Raw genomic sequence first — 22,177 nt, forward strand, 5'->3', positions numbered from 1 at the left:
CACATGAGAATCTTGATGATATAGGTGATGAACCATTGAGGGAGGCTATGAAGAATATTCCGGCGGAAGACATCAAGCCAAAAGATGATGAAGATGATATATAAGTCATTGATCAACCTTCTTCATCAAGTGTGCCATAAGATGGTGAAAAAGATGGAAGAGTAGAAAATGAAGATACTCATGTCTCCCATGAGCAAATGGTGGTACAAGCACAAGATGTTGATGCTCCACAACCTCCTCCTCAAGTGGTTAATAGAAGAAATACACCTCTCCTACAAGACCATCCATAAGATCTCATCATAGGGAGTCCATCAAATGGTGTAATGACTCGATCTCAAAAACTTGCTTCATTTATTGCTCATCACTCTTTTGTCTCTTGCTATGAGCCTACCAAGATAGAAGAAGCTCTTAAAGATCTGGATTGGATCAATGCCATGCATGAAGAGTTGAACAACTTCACTCGCAATGAAGTTTGGACTCTTGAAGAGCGACCAAAAGGTGCAAGAGTCATTGGAACAAAATGGGTGTTCCGCAACAAGCAAGATGATCAAGGTGTTATTGTGAGGAACAAGGCAAGACTAGTTGCAAAGGGATTCTCCCAAGTTGAAGGTTTGGATTTTGGAGAGACCTTTGTACCGGTTGCAAGATTAGAAGCCATCCGTATCCTACTTGCATATGCATCACATCATGAAATAAAACTATATCAAATAGATGTGAAAAGTGCATTTTTAAATGGCTTTATTAATAAACTAGTCTATGTTGATCAACCTTCTGGGTTTGAAGACCCTAGATATCCTAATCATGTTTATAGGTTGTCCAAGGCACTATATGGGCTTAAGGAAGCCCCAAGAGCTTGGTATGAGCACCTTCGGGACTTCCTCATTGAGAAGAGCTTCACCATTGGGAAGGTCGATGCCACACTATTCACCAAGAAGCTTGATGGACATATCTTCATTTGTCAAGTATATGTTGATGATATCATCTTTGGATCATCAAATGAAGACTCTTGTAAAGAATTTGGTGAATTGATGTCAAAGGAGTTTGAGATGTCAATGATTGGTGAGCTTACATTCTTTCTTGGTTTTCAAGTCAAGCAAATGAAAGAAGGCATCTTCATCTCTCAAGAGAAATACACAAAAGATCTTCTCAAGAGATTCAAGATGGATGAATGTAAGCCAATCAAGACACCAATGCCTACCAATGGACATCTTGACCTAGATGAGGGAGATAACCCGGTTGATCAAACTCTCTACCGTTCCATGATTGGTAGCTTGTTATATTTAACCACATCTAGGCCCGACATCATGTTTAGTGTGTATATGTATGCTAGATTTCAAGCTAATCCTAAGGAAACACATTTAATTGCCATAAAAAGAATCCTTAGGTATCTTAAGCACACACCAAGCATTGGCCTATGGTATCCCAAATGAGCTATATTTGAATTAGTTGGCTATTCTGATTTGGATTATGCCGGTTGCAAAGTTGATAGAAAAAGCACATCTGGAGGATGCCATTTGCTTGGTAGATCACTTGTGTCTTGGTCTTCCAAGAAACAAAACAGTGTGGCTTTGTCCACCGCCGAAGCGGAATACATTGCCGTGGGTGCTTGTTGTGCACAAATATTATACATGAAACAAACTTTGCTAGACTATGGAGTAGTTCTAGAAAAAGTTCCTCTTTTGTGTGACAATGAAAGTGCGGTAAAACTTGCAAACAATCCGGTTCAACACTCTCACACCAAGCACATAGATATCCGCCATCATTTTCTAAGAGATCATGTTGCTAAAAATGATATATCACTAGAAGGTGTAAGAACCGAAGATCAATTAGCGGATATCTTCACTAAACCGCTAGATGAGGCTACTTTTTGTAGATTGCGAAATGAGCTCAATGTGCTTGATTTTAGCAACTTCACTAAAAATTGAGCTTGTGTTGTCCCTTGCATTCATTGTAATATACAACATGTTTAACATTTTATAATGCATATAGGGCTTGTCTAACATGGTTAAGATAACCGCCGAAAAGCGTGTGAAGAAGCTTAACCTTGGATCAAACTTGACAAGCAACTAGATTTACTTACAAGTATTACATATGCATGAATGTTGTTTTGTCGTTTTGTTCCAGTTGCCCTTTTATTGCCTGTTTTCATAAAAAGAATTATAGCCTAAGGCAAAATATTTTGAAAAACTTAAGGGTTTGAGAGAGGTCACTCACATCAATCCTAATTGATGTTTATTTGGATCTTATTCAAGTTGGGACTTGATTGAGAACAGGCAACGTGGAGGAACTTTGAAGATTTGCTGGAAAAGAGTGACCGGATGTTGCACCAGACTATGCAGTCCAGCGTCCGGTCAGTTCATAGGAGGTGAACTCGCTGCGAAGGAGTGACTGGACCCTGTCTTTTGGTGTCCGGTCAGATGACATCTTCGCGTCCGGTCATGTGAAGAAGACGAAGGCTAAGTTGACCGGACTCTGGCTGCGTCCGGTCCGTGTCCACCGGACGCGTCCGGTCGCGATTCCAGAGGAATTGGACCTCTCTGGAATTGACCGAACGCTGGGTGGTAGCGTCCGGTCGCTACCACCGGAGCATCCGGTCAGTAGATTTCATGTGGTTTCAGAACTCTTCTTCGCTTCCTTTTCTGTTCCGCTAGGGGCCACCCTATTTAACCATGCACCGTACTGTTTTTATCCCACATCCGCTCCTTGCCCTAGCCACAAGCCGCCGACATCATCGCGCCTCCCTCGTCCCAAGCCGCCAAAGAGCTGCCCGCGCTACGCCTCTACCCTTGCCGCCGCCGCCGGTGCTCGCCACGCCCGCACAACTCCTCTCCACGCCAGTGCAAGCTCCACCCATGCCCCTCCGTTCTAGCGCCGTCGAGGTCTCACCCTAACCTACGCTGTTCTTCTCCCGAGCCATGGGTTGTGCCACCGTGGTCCAAAGTCGACCCTTTGCCATCCAGCGCTGGTAAGGCCCTGCTCGTGCTTGTGCATCCTCTTTGCAACTCGCCCGTGACCTAGCTATTCATCACTGCACCAATTTCACAGGGCTGTCGATTCACTGCTCACCGCCAACCCTAACCCTAGATTCAGTGGTTCCCCGCGTGTCACTTCTCTTTTCATCAGATCGCCGTTTCGTCAGGTAGCAAGCCAGTCGTCTCAATTTTGTACCTAAATTGCTTGCTCTCATAGGATTTCGCATCTATTAGATATATCGTATTTATTTGTATATCTATCTACTCCATCGTGCAGCGAGTCGGTGCCGTTGAGATCTTGTGGCAGTTGTAAGTCAACTCAGAGCCAAGCTCGCGAGTACAGATCGAGGCCAAGCCTCGAAAGTGTCAGTGGACAGTTGATCTTGTCAGCGGCAGTGGTTCTAGTCAGATCAGATGGCTCGCACCAAGAATGTTGGTGGTGGTCCAAGAGATGATGATCAGAGGCCTCCGCCTCGCTTGCCCGCAGGTACTAAAGGTAAGGCGACGAAGAAGGTTGCATCAAAGAAGCAAAAGTACCCTAATGCAGAGACAGCAAGAGCAACAGCAGTTGCAGAGGCCATAGAGCGTGCCGAGAGAGGAGGTGCCCGCAGTGGAGTTGTCATTGTAGATCAGCTGTCACCAGAGGCGTAGGGTAGACTTGAGCATATTGAGCGTCTTCATGGTAGTCCATCTGGGACTATCATGATGGCAGGACGACATCTTCTCATTGTGGATCCTCAGCCTTAGGGGGAGTCACAACAGGAGTCACAGCAGCAGCCCCCACCAGTAGAGTCTCAGCCAGCTCAGGAGACACAGGAAAGACAGCCATCACAGCAGACTCCGGAGGGCCAGCATGACAAGGAGGCTGAGGAGACTGAGCAGGCACCCTAGGCACAGCTATGCCACTCTGGTCATACCCGTGTTCCGGTCTCACCGAGGCCGCTGACACAGCGGGGGGGATCACGTCTATCGCCTAGACCACAGGGTCCGCCTCCAGTGACCCACCTTGACTTGAGGGCCGCCACGGCCAAGCAGGTTCAGTAGCTTCGCTTCGTGGAGTTTGATGTGTGGTTTCCACCTAGGAGGGATAAGAGAGCAGCAGAGAGATTCTACACGTCACTATAGGAGGATTTCTATAATGCCTATCTGAACAGTGGAGCAGTCTTTAGATCTCAGAGAGTCTACAGCATAGAGGCTATAGTCACAGTAGCTGGAGAGCATATTTGCCCCTACCTTGCATATCTGCCGGGGCTGACAGATCTGATTGGCCAGATAGGATTGTATGTACCATCTTAGGTTCGACAGTTCTATGCTTCGCTCTACATTGACCCGCATCATAACTTTATACACTTTGCATTCAGAGGCAGAGACTACAAGATGATGAGCCAGAGGGCCAGAGAGATACTAAGGCTACAGGAGTAGCTTGTTAGGTTACATGAGGTATGTTATGGACAGCAAGAGCCTCCCAGGCATCCTCATGGTGGTATGGTGCCCCCTACAGATCTTGTGCGCCATTGCTTCAAGGAGCCCTTTGGTGAGGGGTCGAGGAGGAACCCTAGTGACCTTACTCCTACAGCTAGAGTGCTAGAGGCTATCATAAGGAGGACACTACTTCCCAGGATGGGATACAGAGAGGGTTTGATTCACCTCTAGCTTTGGCTCCTCAATGCCCTGATGCAGCAGATAGTGTTTGATATTTGGGACCTCCTTCTATCAGAGATGGAGCATACTATAGCTGAGGGCTTCAAGGGTTGCAGGCAGCTTCCATATGCACATTGGATCACATTCCTTATTCTCAAGGCTATGCAAGTTAGGACACCAGAGATGGTTGTAGAGTATAGAGGTGCCACCACAGAGTTTCTAGCTTATAACATGGCACAGAGGATCAGGCATAGCACACCACAGGCGCCCACTCAGCCTCGCCATCATCTAGATGTACTAGAGTCCACAGCTCAGTAGGACAAGATTATCAGAGGCATAGCCGCTACTGAGGAGGAGCAGCTTGAGGCTCAGGAGGAGAGGAGCGAGTCTAGTGATAGTTCGGATGACGACTACCTGCCTATTCCTCATATGCCTCACGCAGACATGATGTAGAAGCCGGCAGTTCTAGCTTCGCTCCACTTGCACCGCAGACGGACCCTGCCTTAATTACTATCCTTGAGCGGATGCAGCAGGATCAGGCTAGACAGGCTCAGGAGACCGCTGCCAACTTTGCACAGTTTCAGGCTCATCAGGACGAGTTCCAGCGACAGCAGTAGGTACTCCAGTAGCAGCAGTTACTCATGCAGCAGCAGCTTTTGGGATTCATGCAGCATGTAGTGACAGCCATTGGGGCCCCATAGCCACAACTTTCACCCTAGATTGGTTAGCCTACTACCACTATGACGACTCCAGCAGTATAGCCCAGTGGGCTTCAGAGTCAGGGATAGCTTCCAGCTCTGTTTGCTTCTCCCATAGTATAGGTGTCCCAATGGTTATCCTCGCCAGTGGTAGCCCCGCAGTTCACACCACTTCAGACGGACTTCACACCAGATCAGTCACCCTCACTATTTGTGCCTGACACGTCAGTCTCCAGGAGTCTTGGAGCATCTTTTAGCGAGTTGATAGGGATGCCTACATCGCCACATATGTATGCCCCAGGTCCTTCTACAGCAGCTTCCATCACCGTGACTACTCAGAGGCTCCCTTCTTCTGTCGCATCTTCAGATCCTACGACAGATATACCAGTAGCATCACAGGCAGCACCTACCCTAGCTCAGACCTAGACCATTTCAGCGACGCTTCTAGCCATAAAGGGTTAGTCAGTATAGAGCTCAGGGTCAGATGATGATGTCGCCCAGTTCCAGCTTGCTCCTTGTACCTCAATGCCTGGCTCGTCCGTTGCAGCCTCGCCAACCAACCCTTAGGTTTTGGTGTTTGATGCCAAAGGGGGAGAGGGTTCGAGTATGTAGACTCAGGGGGAGTGACTTTTAGGGGGAGTCTAGTTAGCTATTAGTCTGCTATTAGTCTATTATATACATTTGAAGTTTTATTTGTGTGATACACTATTACTATTATGCATTCGTGTGTTTACTTTCATGCATACTATTATATCTATGTGATAGTGATATCTACGTGATTGTGATATATGACATGTGTGCTCTCTACTTTGAATTCATTGATATGTCATACCACTTGTGTTATGCTCATTTGCTTTTGCTTCCACGCTTTACTCCGATGCAAATGAACTTTATTACTTGTACTCATGCTTATTTCATATCCTTTGAGTACATTATGTTAGCTTGGGTCATGTAAGCTTGCCTAACTATTTTGTTCTTATTGACAAAAGCTTATATGAACCAAGCATGTCAAAAACCTCACTCTTTCACATACTCGAGGTGGTATTGTCATCAATCACCAAAAAGGGGGAGATTGAAAGCATCTAGGCCCCTTGTTGGGTTTCGGTGATTAATAACAATACAAGATTACTATGACTAACGTGTGTTTTGCAGAGGCAATTAAGTTAGGTCATGGTAATGGGGATCAATTGGGCAATCGAGGTGGTCATGCCCCTACGATGGAAATCATTTCAGTTTTCAAAGGATGGACGACAAGGTTAAGGATGACTAGTTCTAAGTGTCGATTGAAGTTAGAGTGACACTTAGAGTAGTTTAGGACTTTGTTTTTCCTTTGGCTATACTATTAAGGGGGGTATGGACGGGTAGCTTGACCTAGATGAGTCTAGTGAGTTAGGTGTGGTGCACACTTGTTAAAACTAGCTCTAGGTAGCTCCTACATATGCCTAAGATCCTTTGGAGCAAACTTCATTCATATATGATCGAGAGTTGGAAGTGAATGGAGGGTCAAATGCTGACCGAACGCTGGCTCCGGTGCGACCGGACGCTAGCCGTAGGGTCCGGTCAGTTCACTTGACCAAGGAGTTTGCGTCTGGCGCGACCGGACGCTGGAGTGGTCAAGTGACTGGACGCAGTGGTCCAGCGTCTGGTCGACTCTAGTAAGGTTCTAGAAGAGAATATCTGTGACCAGACGCGTCCGGTCAGTACTTACCGGACCCTAGGGGTTCAGCGTCCGGTTGAGTACAGTAAGGTTCCAGTGAGGGTTTAATGTGACCGGATGCGTCCGGTCAGTGGTGATCGGACCCTGCCAGCGTCCGGTCAACACTTCAACACTGGTGTGCGGGTTGAACTAACCGGAGCGTCCGGTCAACATGACCGGAGCGTCCGGTCACCCCGTAGAGGCACATAACGGTTTGTTTTTCAGGCTGCCTTATAAATAGAAGCTCTACTCGTGTGTGGAGTCACTTTTGCTCATTCCAACAGCCGAGAAACACGTTTGTGAGTGCCAAGAAGAGCAATGTCCTAGTGAGGTGATTGAGATTTGAGAATCCAAGAGAGTAGCCTCATTAGTTAATCAAGAGTAGCAAAGTGTGCATCCATCGTTCTCATTAGGCTTCACGTGGTCAAGTGAGAGTTCGTGCTTGTTACTCTTGGTGATCGCCATCACCTAGACGGCTTGGTGGTGATTGGGAGCTTGGTGATCACCCGGTAGAGCTTGTGGGTGACCCAACTCAAGTTGTGAGCGGTTGTGGGTGATTCACCGCGATGGAGTGTCGAAGAATCAATTCGTAGAGAGCACTTGATCCTTGCGCGGATCAAGGGGGAGCTACACCCTTACGTGGGTGCTCCAACGAGGACTAGTGGGGAGTGGCGACTCTCCGATACCTCGGCAAAATATCGCCGCATTCCTCTCTCTCCATTTACTTTGAGCATTTACTTCGAGCAATTCAATACTTGTTTTTACATTTATAAAATTACCATGCTAGAGTAAGTTTGGAACATACGTTGCAAGTCCTTTGTGCGTTAGATTGATAGAAACACTTTTCTAGGCACAAGGGGTTAATTGGGCTAACCAAAGGATTTAATTATTGCAAGAAAATTTAGAATTAGTCCAATTCACCCCTCTCTTGGGCATCTTGATCCTTTCACTGTGTCTTTGGTGTATTGTATTGATCTGGACGACCAAGTAGCTTGTTGTAACCTATCCGCTAGGGGACCCCTGCCTCTCCTTATATAGTCTGGAGGAGTAGGGTTACAAGGTAAGTATCCTATTTGGTACTATACAATGTCTTGCGGTGCACGCCGAGCAGCGCCGTGCACGCCTTGATCTTGTGGGCTAGGCCACCTTCAATGGTGCGGTCCATGTCTTGAGAGCCATACCCCCACAACGCTGCTCGAACGACTCGCCCCACCCACACCGCCCGCCCCCACGCGGGCCCATGCCATTCGAACATCACTAGCATCGAGAAAAGGAGGAGACACCGAGGCGAGGCAACAGAAGGCAAGGAGGAAGATGCAACACCCGATCTACTTTTGAAACATCCAAATAAAACATTTGCAACATACGTTCGAAACAGTTGAAACACTTACAACATACATCTGAAACACTTATAAAAACACTTAAAACGCTTGAAAAAGCCATTGCAAAATATATGCAACATGCAAATAAAACACATGCAACATATATGTGAAACACATGCAACATCTAGATAAACACACTTAAAAACATACGTCTGAAAATTTTCAAAAAATCTAAAACGATGCGCATGCATAATGCACCCGTAGATATATATTGCCACCAATTTGAGATTCAAATTCATTTTATAAAAAAAATATTACGAAAATAACAAATTTCAGCTATGTATATGCACTAGGAGACGGAGCAATAAACTTGCTGAAGTTTATCCGAAGAATAAGAAAACAAAATTATCTCCGAGCTCCATCCTATTTTCCCCTCCACTCAAAAAAAATGACAACACATTATAAGAGAAATTAAACGTCAAAATATATTTTATATGACTCTATTTTTGTCATTGAAATAAAAAATAGTACTATATTATGTATTATAAGAGAAATTAAGAGTCAAAATCTATGATTTTTTTCGTAATTAAAATAAGCTTATATTCCGAAACGAAGGTACACGGCAAAGACTAGTGGAGCTAGCTATCAGCGGCACCGTACACGGGCGATTCTAGCGAAGGGCCTCCATTTTTCTATTCGTATATGGTAATGTGCAACTGAAATACAAATGGTATAAATAAACGAAGACTATAGAATGCTAACGGTTTGGTTACTATTTGTGGTTCCAGGAACGAAAAACGAATAGATCAAAACGAATAGATCCCAACTTGTTTAGTGTTATACTACAACGAAGCTTTGTTTTGTGTGTTTCTTAAACGGAGTGCTAGCGTCACTTCCGGACGGACACATGCTTCCAAACGTCCGCGCCTGCACTCGGTTTCCCTCGCGCACATGCATCCTGCACGGGGCTTGTGCCATCTGACTGCACGTGGAGAGTTCCCGCTCGCGCCCCTCTACTTCTCACGCACATGCACGTGGCCAGCTGCAGCAAGTGACTATAGCGGCTAGCAAGCGCCAGCATCTAGAAAGAGGCGGAGGGGGCGACGGATGCCCAGTCGGCGCCAGGAAGAGGAGACACCGAGGCGAAGATGAGGTAGCAGAAAAGCGAAGATAGAGATGCAACACCCGATCTACTTTTGAAACATCCGGATGCAACATTTGCAACATACATATGAAGACAGATAAAACATATGAAACATGCATCTTAAACACTACATGCAACATCAGATCTACTTTTCAAACATCAAGATGAAACACTTGCAGCATACATATGAAACAGCTGAAACGCTCAAAACATGTGTATGAAACACTTAAAAAAACACCTGAAAACACTATGTGTGAAAACATATGCATACTCCAGATAAAACACTTGCATACATACATCTGAAAAATGAGATAAAACATTTGGAACATACATGCATAGCCACTGCAACATTCCGATCTACTTTTACGCAACATCAAGATAAAACACTTGCAACATCAAGATGAAACATCTGAAACACTTGAAACATACTCTTGCAATATGAGCTTTGCTTAGACGAATGGTGGCACACCGACGCAAAGGTCAATGGTGGCGCATGGACCTCGCTGTGCGGCAGCGGCGGCATAGGCAACTCGCCATGGGTGCGGCGTCACACGAATCTCGTCCCCCTCGCCTGCTTGCTGGAGCATTCGTCGTGGAGGCTCGCCGGCTCGGTGGAGGCGGCAACGGCTTGCCAGCTCGGTGGAGGCGATCGCGGCGAGTGGGCTGGTCACGGCGAGGAGGCACCGCGGTGGAGGCGGGCGAGACAGACTAGGCTAGATGGGGAATGCGGCGCGGAGGAGGCCATAGGGGATGGGGTGTGGCGCTGTAGAGGACCGGCGGCAGCGAGGCGGAGTGGGGTGGGTGAATGGGCACGACGACGCAGGGAGGAGACGACACAACGAGCATTGGGTTGTGCAGACGGAACGAGCGGATAGGGTCGCTAGACGAGCTGCACGCGCAGAAATCGCGCAGAAATGAGGCGTCCATCCGTTTCTTAATATGACGGGGTTGTGTAACAAAAAAATGGAAATAGCTATTGTTGTGCAGCATTTTGTATCCCCCCAACAGGTACACGACATATTTTGGTTCAAGGATATACCCGCGTATAGCAGTCGACGGCATTACCGTAGTCGCCATTTGCAAATGCTTCCTTTCCTTGTGACTTTGCATTAGCTATTGGTTCTAGCACCGTCTCCTAATACAAACACCGCAGCACATGTTCAGTTCCATGCATGGCACATACTACTAATACAGATTCTGATATCAAGGTAAGTGAAACACTGCAGTTTGCAAAATTTTGTTCCTATATTTCAAATCATGGAATCATAATCATGCATCTTTCCTCTATTAACTTGGAAAAGTGTGCTAATTAACATACCCGAGGTAGATTCTTCATGGTGTTAATAATCCCATCAACGCTCCAGTCTGGCATGGATGAAATTGGATTTGTTCGAGGGAGTAAAATTTCAACAAGCTTACGGGGCTCATGAGCAGCTGCTAGTATGATTGGGAATTTCCCGTACTGCATTGTATTTGCAAAAACCGAAGTGAATATTTATTTAGTCCAGTATGAAAGCTGAAATGATATCAACAGTATGTTCAAGTTCTTTTTTTTTCTCTTAACAACATTTTTTTTAAAGAAAAGACATTCATGAATTCACACCGATGAAATCCAGAGTCCAATATATTGTTAAATAACTACATAGAGCACAATTTGAAGGAAAACTAGCAAAAGTGCTCCCTCTTAAATCCAGTCAGTGATAGTGCTGGAAACTATATATATGCAGAGAGACAGAGAGATGTGCCTAGACTAGTGTTTTTAATAAGTAGAATAATTTCAGCAATATGATCTGGACCTACAGGCACTACTTAAGCTTTCATGACCACTCAGCAAAAGCTACGACTTGCTAAATATATGTAGGAACAGCATGAATGATTTTTTAAGGGGAGTGAAACTAGCACAGAATCTCAGAGAGCTTCAGTGCTTGACCCTATTGTACCACCTAGCCATTGGATATGCAACGCGCGGTGAGAATGTGGACATCAGATTAAAGCATAAAGTAAATAAACAGCAGAGACAATGAAAGAGCCATTATTACCCCATCATGAACATTAGGGTCAGCTCCAATCTCTAGCAAGAAATTGACAACGTCTGCTGAGCCAGCGCCAACTGCAGCTAATAACATAGTTGGTCCAGGTGAACTATGGAAGTTCACATCAGCACCAACCTACAGAATTGATAATACAAGTAGCTTTAGCGAACATGTATGGCCTATAAACATCAGCATGCCATGATCAAGAAGTTTAAGTCAATAAGTAACTGGACCTCAAACAATAGCTTAATGCATTTCAAGGAGGCACCAGCGCATGCCATCAGGAGCGGAGTAACACGACGGATAAGTTTATTGGGCTGCAAAGGGACGGAGGTGAATAACAGTTACAAAATGTCCAGATCAATTCTTAATCCAATCTATCATCAAGACAAACAATTTTTTTAGCTGATATGTCCTTCTAATTGCTTACACCAGCACCATGCTCAAGCAGGATCTTCAGAGCCTGGTCATGGCCGTTTCCTGCAGCCAGGTGCAACGGCGTCCCATGATGGTAGAAAGGATCCACAGGAACACCCTTGGACAGCAGCAGTCTTATAGCATCGCTGTGCCCTGGAGGTACAAAGAGATACACAGAATGTAGAAACTCCAAAAAGAAACACAAAAGCATCTCCAAAGACCTTGTACATACGCCCGCTTAGGACAATTTCTGTAACGTCCTATTTTTAAAGGAGAAACTTATATTACAAAAGTAATTTCTTCAGTGATATATGAATCTATTACTGTTAGCGTCAACTGCATGCTGCTAATCCATGAAACTTCACATATATCGAAGGTGGTTCAAACTAAAAGAGCTTGGCTGACTGTAAAATTGCATTGAATTGGAGGACTATATATAGAGTATGTTTGTATAGGGAAAAATATATGGTGGAAACCACATCTTCGGTGGATAAACTATGAAACTTGGCATATAGATATGCATCCACGTGTGTACTCACATGTAAATGTTGGGATGCAAACTCAATCTGTTAGGATGAACTACATGCCGGCAATCCATGTAACTGCTGGCTGCTGGGTCAAATTAAAAGTTCAATCTCTACTGACTCTATCAATGAAACAAGTTACCTATGGAATTGGTGGGATTATGCAAGTAATAGTGAATAAGATATGTGAAAAAAAACCTTTGTATAACTAAATACACCTAGCTAATTAATCCCAAGAAATCGCAGAGATTGAAGGGGCGAGAAATGAACGCACCGTACTGCGCGGCATTGTGCAGGGGCGTGCAACCCTTGGCGTCGGGGGCAGCCGGGTCGCCGCCGCGGCTGAGGAAGTAGGTCAGAAGAGGGACGATGCCGTCCTCGGCCCCGTTCAGTAATCTGGAATCGGTGTCGGTGGCGACGAAGATGGGCGTCTCGCCTGCAGGTGGCCGTGGCCGGAGAGGTAGCGTCTCAGCCCGTGGCTCCGACCGGCGGCCGTACGTGCTCGTCCCTGACCGGAAACAAACGAGCAGGGGGTTTACCTTCCGTAGAGGCGGAGTTCGCGTCGAAGCCCTTCTCCTCGACCAGGAACCTGCAGACGTCCAGCCGCCCCGTGACGCAAGATCCCTCCACGGCGAGGTGGAGCAGGTTCCGGCCCTTGAAGCCCCTCAAACGACGCAAGTCCACAGTGCTCGCCATTTCTGCCAAAAGCAATGGAGAGGATCAGATAGCACAGCCGAGAGGAGAAAGAGAGTGAGGGAGGGAGAGATGGGTGTGTGTACTAGTTCTACCCTTGAGCAGGGGGCCGGGAGGTTGCCAGCGACGATGGCGGCATTGACGGCGTCCATGGGGTCGGTCATCCGTATGTGACGGGGGTTTGGAGAGGTTGATGATGGATTCACGAGGGTTTTTATAGAGAAGAGAGGAGGAGAGTCAGCAAAGGGATGGAAGAAGGAACTGCCATAGATCCGGGGATGTCAAAGGTCTCTCTATCTAACCTGAGATCACGAAGCATGAACTTTTTTTTTCTTTCTATTTTCATGAACTGTGTTAAATTCCCGTATCATTCCTAGAAAATTCCTGTGTTCTAACAAAAGTCATCCTTCAACAATTTCACTATTAAACATTCTGTACTTTTAGTGGTATCTTAAATATCACCTTTCCCCATCAAATCTGAGATATAATGTTATCTATCCACTCTATTTGTTATTTAAGATAAGATAATTGTTGGATGAGAGAAATATATATGAGTGATTTTTTTTTGTTCAGATACACCCTATACCACGGCCTAGGGGAATTAATTTTACGATACCACTTGAGATTCTCGCCTAAAACTCACCATTAGCTTCATGAGCTGTTTGATTTTTTTTTCTTGCCAAGCAGCTTCACCCGTAGAGGCCGTGTTCGCTTATCTTATAATCCGTCTTTTTCAGCTTGTTTTTTTATCCAGAACAGTGTTTTTCTCTCACAATAAATCAGTCAGAACAATATTTCGACTTGTTTTTTCAGCGAAGCGAACGGGTCCGGAGCCTCTTAAATCCCGCTCTCACTTAGGAATAAAATGGGATAAAGTTGAATAGTAGCTTTTTACAGCTTTATCAGCTCTCACATGTGGGCCCTAGCACGGGCGAAGGCTACATCTGCCTTGCTCGCGGAGAGAGCGAGCAGGCTCGTCCGCCTGTGCTCGTGGTTGTCGGGGCTCGCAGGCTCTATGGCACGGCCACGTTGGGGGCTCGCCTTCGCCACCTGTGCAGCAGAAGCTGCCATGCAGAGAGCGCCGTGACTCGTGACGAGATAAGGAAAGACGAGCGGGGAAGAAGAGAGAAAGAGAGACTCGTGAGGAGACGACAAAAAAGAAGAATAGAATTGTAGGCTCTGTTTGGTACAGCTTATCTAGGAAGTGCTTTTCAGATAAATTGCACAAATAGAGTAAAAGCGATGGTCAAAATAAGCTGGTCTGATTCAGCTTTTGTTTTTTTAGTATAAATGGGTGCTGTGGGAATAAACGTGGCCAGAATAAGCTGCTGCAAAACATAGCGTTTGGCTGTTGATTTCAGCTTATTTTGACCATAAGCAGCTTATAAGCTGTACCAAACAGGCCCGTAGTCATTTTATTGTTTTTATCTATGAGCGCATAAGCTGTTTTGCCCAAACGGTTCGCTAAAACAGCTCCAGCTCTACCAGTAGAGTTGTTCACTGAGCTAAAGTTGCTTCACTGGTGAAGTCCAAATGTGCCAAACAGAGCCTGTGATGAATCTCTATTCTTGTGCAAGGTTAGACGGTGACCGGTTGAGATTCTGTTATTATATATATATATATATATATATATAGAACAACTACTCTATAGTTGGCTACAAAATAACATATTTTGTAGCCACCTTGAGTTACTATAATTACTATGTTAATTTATGAGATTATAGTAACTCCTTACTAGGTGGTTTACTATAACGTTATGGTAAATATCCCTATGTGTTATAGTAACCCAACTATAGTAAATATATATTGACATTATCGTAAATTAGTATATAAAATTATGGTAAATGGAGGTGGCTACAGAATAACTTATTCTGTAGCTGGCTACTGAATAGCCTCTCCCTATATATATATATATATATATATATATATATATATATATATATGAGGCTAAAATGCACCTGGGTGTATTCTGTATAGCAAATGCACCCGACCGCGAGCGCGAGCCGTACCGGCGCGGAGTCCGACCCAGTTGACCCACGCGCCTATACAGACCCCGGGCGCCGCCCCTCAGCCGCAGGCACAACCCCTCTCCTGGGCCAAGCGCACGGGCTTCCAGTCGCGTGTCTCCAGCGAGTCCCTGCCTTCGGCGTCCGCTCCCAACTCCGGATAGGTCCCCCTCCCTCGCCTGGCTGAGGCCCTTGCCAATCTGGAGTCGGGACACGATTCTGACAGCAGGGACACGATTCTGGGTGTCTGCTCAGGCTCGTTGCATTCCTGTTGGGTAGGCCAGTTGCGACTGCTCTAGACGGCTGGTTGCAGCACAGTTTGTATACCAGTTGTAACTCATCCCTTCAATCGATTGTAACTTTCGTCGTACACAAATTGCAACATTGGTGGTAGACCAGTTGCATTCCAGTTGGGTAGGCCAATTGCAACTGCCCTGGACGCTAGTTGCAGCTCTGTTTGTATACCAGTTCCAACTCAGCCCGTCAACTCCTGCATGCAAAATTAAATGGACACAATCAACCACGTGACGCCACCTTACAGGTTAACCCACCCACCAGGAAGTATGCATGGATGGAATCTTTTCTTGATTCGATTCAAAAAAATGTGATATCTCCTAAACCACATATCCATTTTTGAATCCGTTTGAACTAGGTTTTTTGAAAAAATGTGTTTAACAAAATGAGATCCATGAAGGCTATATTTGTTGAAAAAAATTTAAAGTATGTAATTGCAACTAAGTTGTACAGTGAGTTGCAAGCACGTCTACAACACAATTGTAACTTGGTTGTGGCCTATTTAGCACTGGTTGCAAGTAGTTATAGCCTAATGTAACCCTTTTCCTTTAGTTGCAATTAGTTACTACTCAGTTGCAACCCGGTGAATTGCAACCAGATGTGCTTCCTACTCAACCAGTTACTACCCAATTGCAACCAGTTACTACTGATTGTAGCTAGTTACTACTCAGTTGCAACACGGTTGGTACTCTGGTTGCAACAAGGTATGATTGCAACTTGATATGATTATTGTGACTAGATGTAAACAACACACAGACTTATAACTAGTTGCAACTCAGTATTATACAGAGTTGCAATCGATAATACACAGATATGCAACTCACGCAATAATAATAAAATATATCCATATTGGATCTAGTTCTGTTAAGCATATTTTTTGAATAAGATGTATCAAACGGTTTGTTAATCGGGTTTACGATTTAGGAGAAAATTTATTTCAAAGAATCAAACTCACAAAAGATTCCATCCATGCATGCATGCAGACTGCTAGTTGTCTTTGTTGCACGTGACTAACCATGAGTGGTGAGAGTAGCAAATTAGCTATTGGTTGTCTTAGGTGCATGCATGCTGGTTGGTTAGGACTCGTGCGATAGGCCAGTTGCATTCTGGTTGGGTAGTCAGTTGCGACTGCTCTAGACGGCTGGTTGCATCATCGTTTGTATACCAGTTGCAACTCATCCCTTGAACCGATTGCAACTTCCGTCGTACACAAATTGCAACCTTGGTGGTAGGCTAGTTGCATTTCGGTTGGGTAGGCCAGTTGCAACTGCCTTGGACAGCTGGTTGCAGCTCCGTTTATATACCAGTTCCAACTCAGCCTGTCAGCCGATTGCAACTTCAGTCTTACACAAATTGCAACTCTAGTGATAGACCAGTTACGACTCGTGTGGTAGGACAATTGCATTCCGTGCAACAAGTGCACAGACCCTCTCTAACCCTACGGTCCACGCGCCAGCGCACGCCCGCAGGACCCTCCCCACATTTTCTTGCCAAACCTGCGCTTGTGCTGTCGTGCATGCAAAATTAAATGGACACAACCAACCACGTGATGCCACCTCACAGGTCAACCCACCCACCAGGAAGCATGCATGGATGGAATCTTTTCTTGATTCGATTCGAAAAAATGTGATATCTCCTAAACCATTGATCCGTTTTTGAATCGGTTTGAAGTAGGTTGTTCAAAAAAATGTGCTTAACAAAATGAGATCCATGAAGGCTATATTTGTTAATTTTTTAAAGTATGTAATTGTAACTAAGTTGTACAATGAGTTGCAAGCACGTCTGCAACATAATTGCAACTTGGTTGTAGCCTATTTAGCAGAAATATTTTCAATGAACTCATGTACAGTAAACAAGCAAGCAAGTAGGTAGAAGAAACATTTTCAATGAACTGTCTCAGGTTGGCTCAGCAGCTCACGTTCCTTCATTCCTTGTGCACCGGACGACGCTGGCACAAAATTGCTTATAAAGCTGCTTGCTCATAGGCAAATGTTTGGGTTGGCTGTGGGTGTGCTCAGAAGAAAATTTGCCGTAGGGAGCAAGGAAAGTGTGTCAATGGTAGTTCTATTTCCACTCTGACAAAGCATTGAGCCATCCTCAGGGACTTCACGTACAAATGATGTATAGGGTGAGAGAAAGAGAAATAAAGAACTTCACTGAAAGGAAAAAAAGAAAAAGAAAAAAAACTAAAACAGCCAGGCACGCACACACGAGAGTTGCTTACAGCAAATAACACTACTAGGAATGCATGCGGTGAGTCTTGGCAGGCAGGCCAGTCATCACACGCATCTACATTGATCAAACATGTGAGCAGGGAATCTATCTGATCTCTATGATCAGTACAACTACAACACCAGGCAGCAGTTGGAGACGACCGCAAATCCGTGGATGAATCGATGAACAAAACTAAACGAGAGCCAGGCCAGTGACAAGCATCCAAGAAGCGCATGCTAGCTCTGCCTGCTACCATGCATGCATGTACCAACTAAGCTTTGGGCGTTGCGTGCCGATGGGTCCTGCATAGGCCGGTTGGAATCTGGTTGGGTAGACAAGTTGCGACTGCCTAGGACGGCTGGTTGCAACTCCGTTTGTATATCAGTTGCTACATAGTTGCAATCAGTAACACACAGAGATGCAACTTCTTGTAAAAATAATAAAATATATCAATATTGGATCTAGTTTTGTTAAGCACATTTTTTGAGTAAGATGCAGCAAACGGTTTGTTAATCGGGGTTACGGTTTAGGAGAAAATTTATTTTAAAGAATCGAACTCACAAAATATTTCATCCATGCATGCATGCTGACTGCTAGTTGTATTTGTTGCACGTGGCTAACCATGAGTGATGAGAAGGAGCAAATTAGCCATTGGTTGTCTTGGGTGCATGCATACTGGTTAGTTCGCTCTAACTCGCTTACCGGCCTGGGTGCATTCGAGCCGGTTACTACATAGTTGTACATATAACCCGTTACTACACAGTTGCAACCCAATTGCTACTCTTGTTACAATCAGATATGATACCAACTCTGAATTGCGACTAAATCCGGTTATGAAGACCAGATGCAAAAGGTACACAAAGTTATAACTAGTTGCAACTCGGTAGTATACGGAGTTGTAATCAGTAACACACAGAGATGCAACTCGTTGTAAAAATAATAAAATATATCCATATTAGATCTAGTTTTGTTAAGCACATTTTTTGAGTAAGATGCAGCAAACGGTTTGTTAATTGGGGTTATGGTTTAAGAGAAAATTTATTTTAAAGAATCTAACCCACAAAAGATTCCATTCATGCATGCATGTAGTCTGGTGGGATTTGTATGCAACGTCACTGTGCATGGTAGGTGAATGATACAAATTAACTAGGACGCACGCATGACATTTTTCGGGGTGACAGTTCGCGTGCGGGAGGTGCGCTCGGATAGTGGGCTGATTCGGTCAGTTGCACGGACTAGGCACACCGGGTTGTCTGGGTGAATTCTATGCACAGAATGCACCCAAGTGCAATATAACAAAACATGATATATATATATATATATTGTAATAACGTATGTGGGCAATTTATACATAAAATTTAATGGGTTATTTTAGTTTATTTTTCACAATGGCAGATGTAGGTAATTTAATGGGCAACATTTTATGGTATTTTGGTTTACTTTAGGGGTAATTTATATTATCTTTTACAGATATTTAATTTAGATGTAAATTTAGTGATGCTTTAGATTATGTTTTTTCTTGCAGTAGCTAATGTAGATGCAGATTTCGGGGGTTAGTTTATTTTTTTGATAATGGTAGAGGTGGCTAATTTGAGTACCAAATTAGATCCGATGCTATGATTGTAGATGGAGTTTATATACCAAATCGGTGGGTGAATTTTTATCATAGAATTTCTTGGATTTATCTCATTTTTTAGCATACCTCGTGAGGATTAATGACTTCAATAGCAATAATAAGATTTTCATGTTTCAGAATGTAGTGTGTTGCCTCCTTTTTTTTGTCGTTATTACAATGCAGAATGGGAATGTATGCAGCAAATTACAGACTACACGACCTTGTTGAAATTCTCTTTCCTCAGACAAAACCAATTGCATCTCTGCCCAACTGGAGTGTTGATGGGATAATTGATACTATGCGATCTACGTCCTTCAAATCTATTGTATATATTTAATTGGTTTCTTGTTTGCAGGGGCTTAAATGTTTTTTCATGTTTTTTTTTTCGCAAACATGCACATTGCACGTATTTCATCGAGAGGATAGCTAGTTTTACATGGTGTGACCAAAGTCTAGCGAGATGCCCCCACTTTGACACCCCACACAGAGAGATATTACACAGATTGTTAGTTTTTTTGTTTGGAATGTTTTTTCATGTTTTTGAACTTGGATTTATGTTTGGGATAGAGAGCGTATCATAGCTGATGCAAAACGACGATGAAATGAAGCATTTGCAAAAGGGAATTACCTTGCAGCAACTTAAGAAGTATTACATGGTGAATACTCGAACCAGTCTTAAGTATATATTTGTTTGAAACAATGAAATTGTTGCATGATAGCTTATTATCTTGATACATTTTTTTATAAGACAGGCTGTCCTGTAGTGTACATGTTAACATCTTTGTGATCTCTTACTTAAGTTGTAGTGCAATTAAATGCTCTCTATTCAATAACACTAGTACAAAAATGAGCTGTACTTCCGGTTGGGAAACCCCTTCAGTCCCGGTTTCCCAACCGGGAGCACGAATGCGGGACTAAAGGGCCCCTCCTTTAGTCCCGGTTTCTCGCCCGTCCACTTTTAGTCCCAGTTGGTAATACCAACCGGGGCTAATACCAACTGGGACTAAAGGGCCGGCCCACGTGTGGCCAGGCCGGAAGGCCTCTTTAGCCCCGGTTGGTATTACCAACCGGGACTAAAGGTTTTCTTTTTTTTCTTTTTTTTTGTTTTTATTTTCAATTGATGATTCGTTTTGGTTTTCGAATATGTTTTTAAATACGCATTCTACGCTGCTAATAATATACGTATTCTACACGCTTATAATGTTCGAACATTTTGTACAAACTAAAGTATGAAACTAACGTATATATTACATGCATATACATATACTGTACGTTATTTTATGTACATATAATATGTATATATATTACAAATAAAGCTTGCATTGTATATTCTATCATATCCTTGGGATAACAAATTCACTTCATCTGGTTTGGCTTCCATGTTTCATTCACATCATTGTAGAACTCGTCGGCGGGGTTTAAGACCTGGTCATTAAGAAATTCTGCTATGGTCTCTTGAATTGCTTTCAGTTGATCACGTCGTATGACTTTTTTCTTCAACCATAGAGTCTTCAATAAAAGTTAAAGGAAAAGTATTAATATATATATGTGTGTTGGTCATGTGATTACTTATATATATGAGCAATAAAAGAAATTGTGAATATATGAATATATTTATATAACGTACTTTGAGGATCTCTTCAGGAGTTCTTTTTGCGTACGCCATGATGAACTCGTAAACATAGTATCCGCAGTAATTGTTCCCCTGTTCTTGCCTTAGAACCCACTTTTACAAGAAAAAGATCCGGTGAATTGAAAGCATGTATGGTGTTAATTGAATTATATATATATATATATATGTATATATATATATATATATATATATATATGTATATATATATATATATATGTATATATATATGTATATATATGTATATATATATATGTATATATATATAGCTAGTACTTACTTTGTATGCGATTACATCCGGTGACGCTTTGCAATGTTTCATGTGGTGTTCCTCAATGAAACTTTTTCAAACAATTAAGCTTGTCATCTGAATTTAGCTTGTCATCTGAATTTAGCAAAACAAAGACCACTCGAGTTAGGTAAACTAATAGTCAATGATCAGCAAAACAAAGACCACTCGAGTTAGGTAAACTAATAGTCAATGATAAATATCATTGACTATTAGTTTACCTAATTCGAGTGGTCTTTGTTTTGCTAAATTCAGATGACAAGCTTAATTCTTTGCGCTTTGCTCACTTGTACATTTAAAGTAATCTACACAAAGCATGTTATATTCATTTATTCTGTGTTTGGAAATCCTGGTGAACTAAGGCCCCATACATTTCTGTTTATTAATGCAGGCAACACTCAAAGACCCACTTGATGCTACCTTGTTTTCCAACAGAAGCTTATGCTGGTTGCGGATGGGAGATGGAGAGCTTGCTGTGTTAGATGCTCAGCAATGCAAAACCTTGCGGCCTCGTTGGTCGAAGGCATGGTACCGTGAGGGTGCAGCTCTCAGCTTGCTGAAGGTACAGAAGCTGTGTGAAACTTAGTCTTGCAGTTGCTGTAATATCTCCAAATGTATCTCACCGCTTTGTGGTACCTCTATGTGTAGAACTACGAAGGAGCAGTCAATGCGTTCACGGAAGCACTGAATCTTGAGCCTGCGAATTACGAGATCAAGAAAGCCTTAAGGCAATTCTCCTATTTCCCTCTACTTCTATTTTTCAATCATTTCCCTAACTGAAGCTATTATCGAACAGCACCATGCTATTTTTCAATTATTGGTCAGTGGAGCATGTGCATCTAATTCCCAACTATTTTCGTACAAGTTTACTATCTATGAACATATTCTTAGGCATTTGATTCTTCAAATTTTGTAGGGAGGCCACTGATTCCCTGACGAATGCGGGCTACTCTGGAGAACAAAACCCATGAACTTCTGCATCCATGCAC

The 22,177-nt window shown here is 43.6% G+C and overlaps 1 protein-coding gene across 1 annotated transcript; it reads right to left on the reverse strand.

Moving 5' to 3' along the window:
- Nucleotides 1-9,931: 9,931 nt before the first annotated feature.
- LOC136502676 (uncharacterized) lies at nucleotides 9,932-13,294 on the reverse strand. Its single transcript, XM_066497915.1, has 7 exons — nucleotides 12,987-13,294; nucleotides 12,722-12,883; nucleotides 11,937-12,076; nucleotides 11,740-11,823; nucleotides 11,513-11,641; nucleotides 10,792-10,935; nucleotides 9,932-10,608 (listed from the first exon to the last, which is right to left on the reverse strand). Exons 1-7 carry the CDS (start codon nucleotides 13,141-13,143, stop codon nucleotides 10,501-10,503), a joined length of 924 nt encoding a protein of 307 aa, XP_066354012.1. The 5' UTR covers nucleotides 13,144-13,294; the 3' UTR covers nucleotides 9,932-10,500.
- Nucleotides 13,295-22,177: the final 8,883 nt, after the last annotated feature.

This window comes from Miscanthus floridulus, chromosome 14, assembly GCF_019320115.1.
Source record: "Miscanthus floridulus cultivar M001 chromosome 14, ASM1932011v1, whole genome shotgun sequence".
Lineage (NCBI taxonomy): Eukaryota > Viridiplantae > Streptophyta > Magnoliopsida > Poales > Poaceae > Miscanthus > Miscanthus floridulus.

Coding starts and splice junctions, on each gene's coding strand:
- LOC136502676 (XM_066497915.1), bottom strand. CDS start 13,143: ATGGCGAGCACTGTGGACTTGCGTCGTTTGAGGGGCTTCAAGGGCCGG. Junction 12,077..12,721: donor GCACAATGCCGCGCAGTACG/GTGCGTTCATTT, acceptor TTGTACCTCCAG/GGCACAGCGATGCTATAAGA. Junction 11,824..11,936: donor TGCTTGAGCATGGTGCTGGT/GTAAGCAATTAG, acceptor GTCCCTTTGCAG/CCCAATAAACTTATCCGTCG.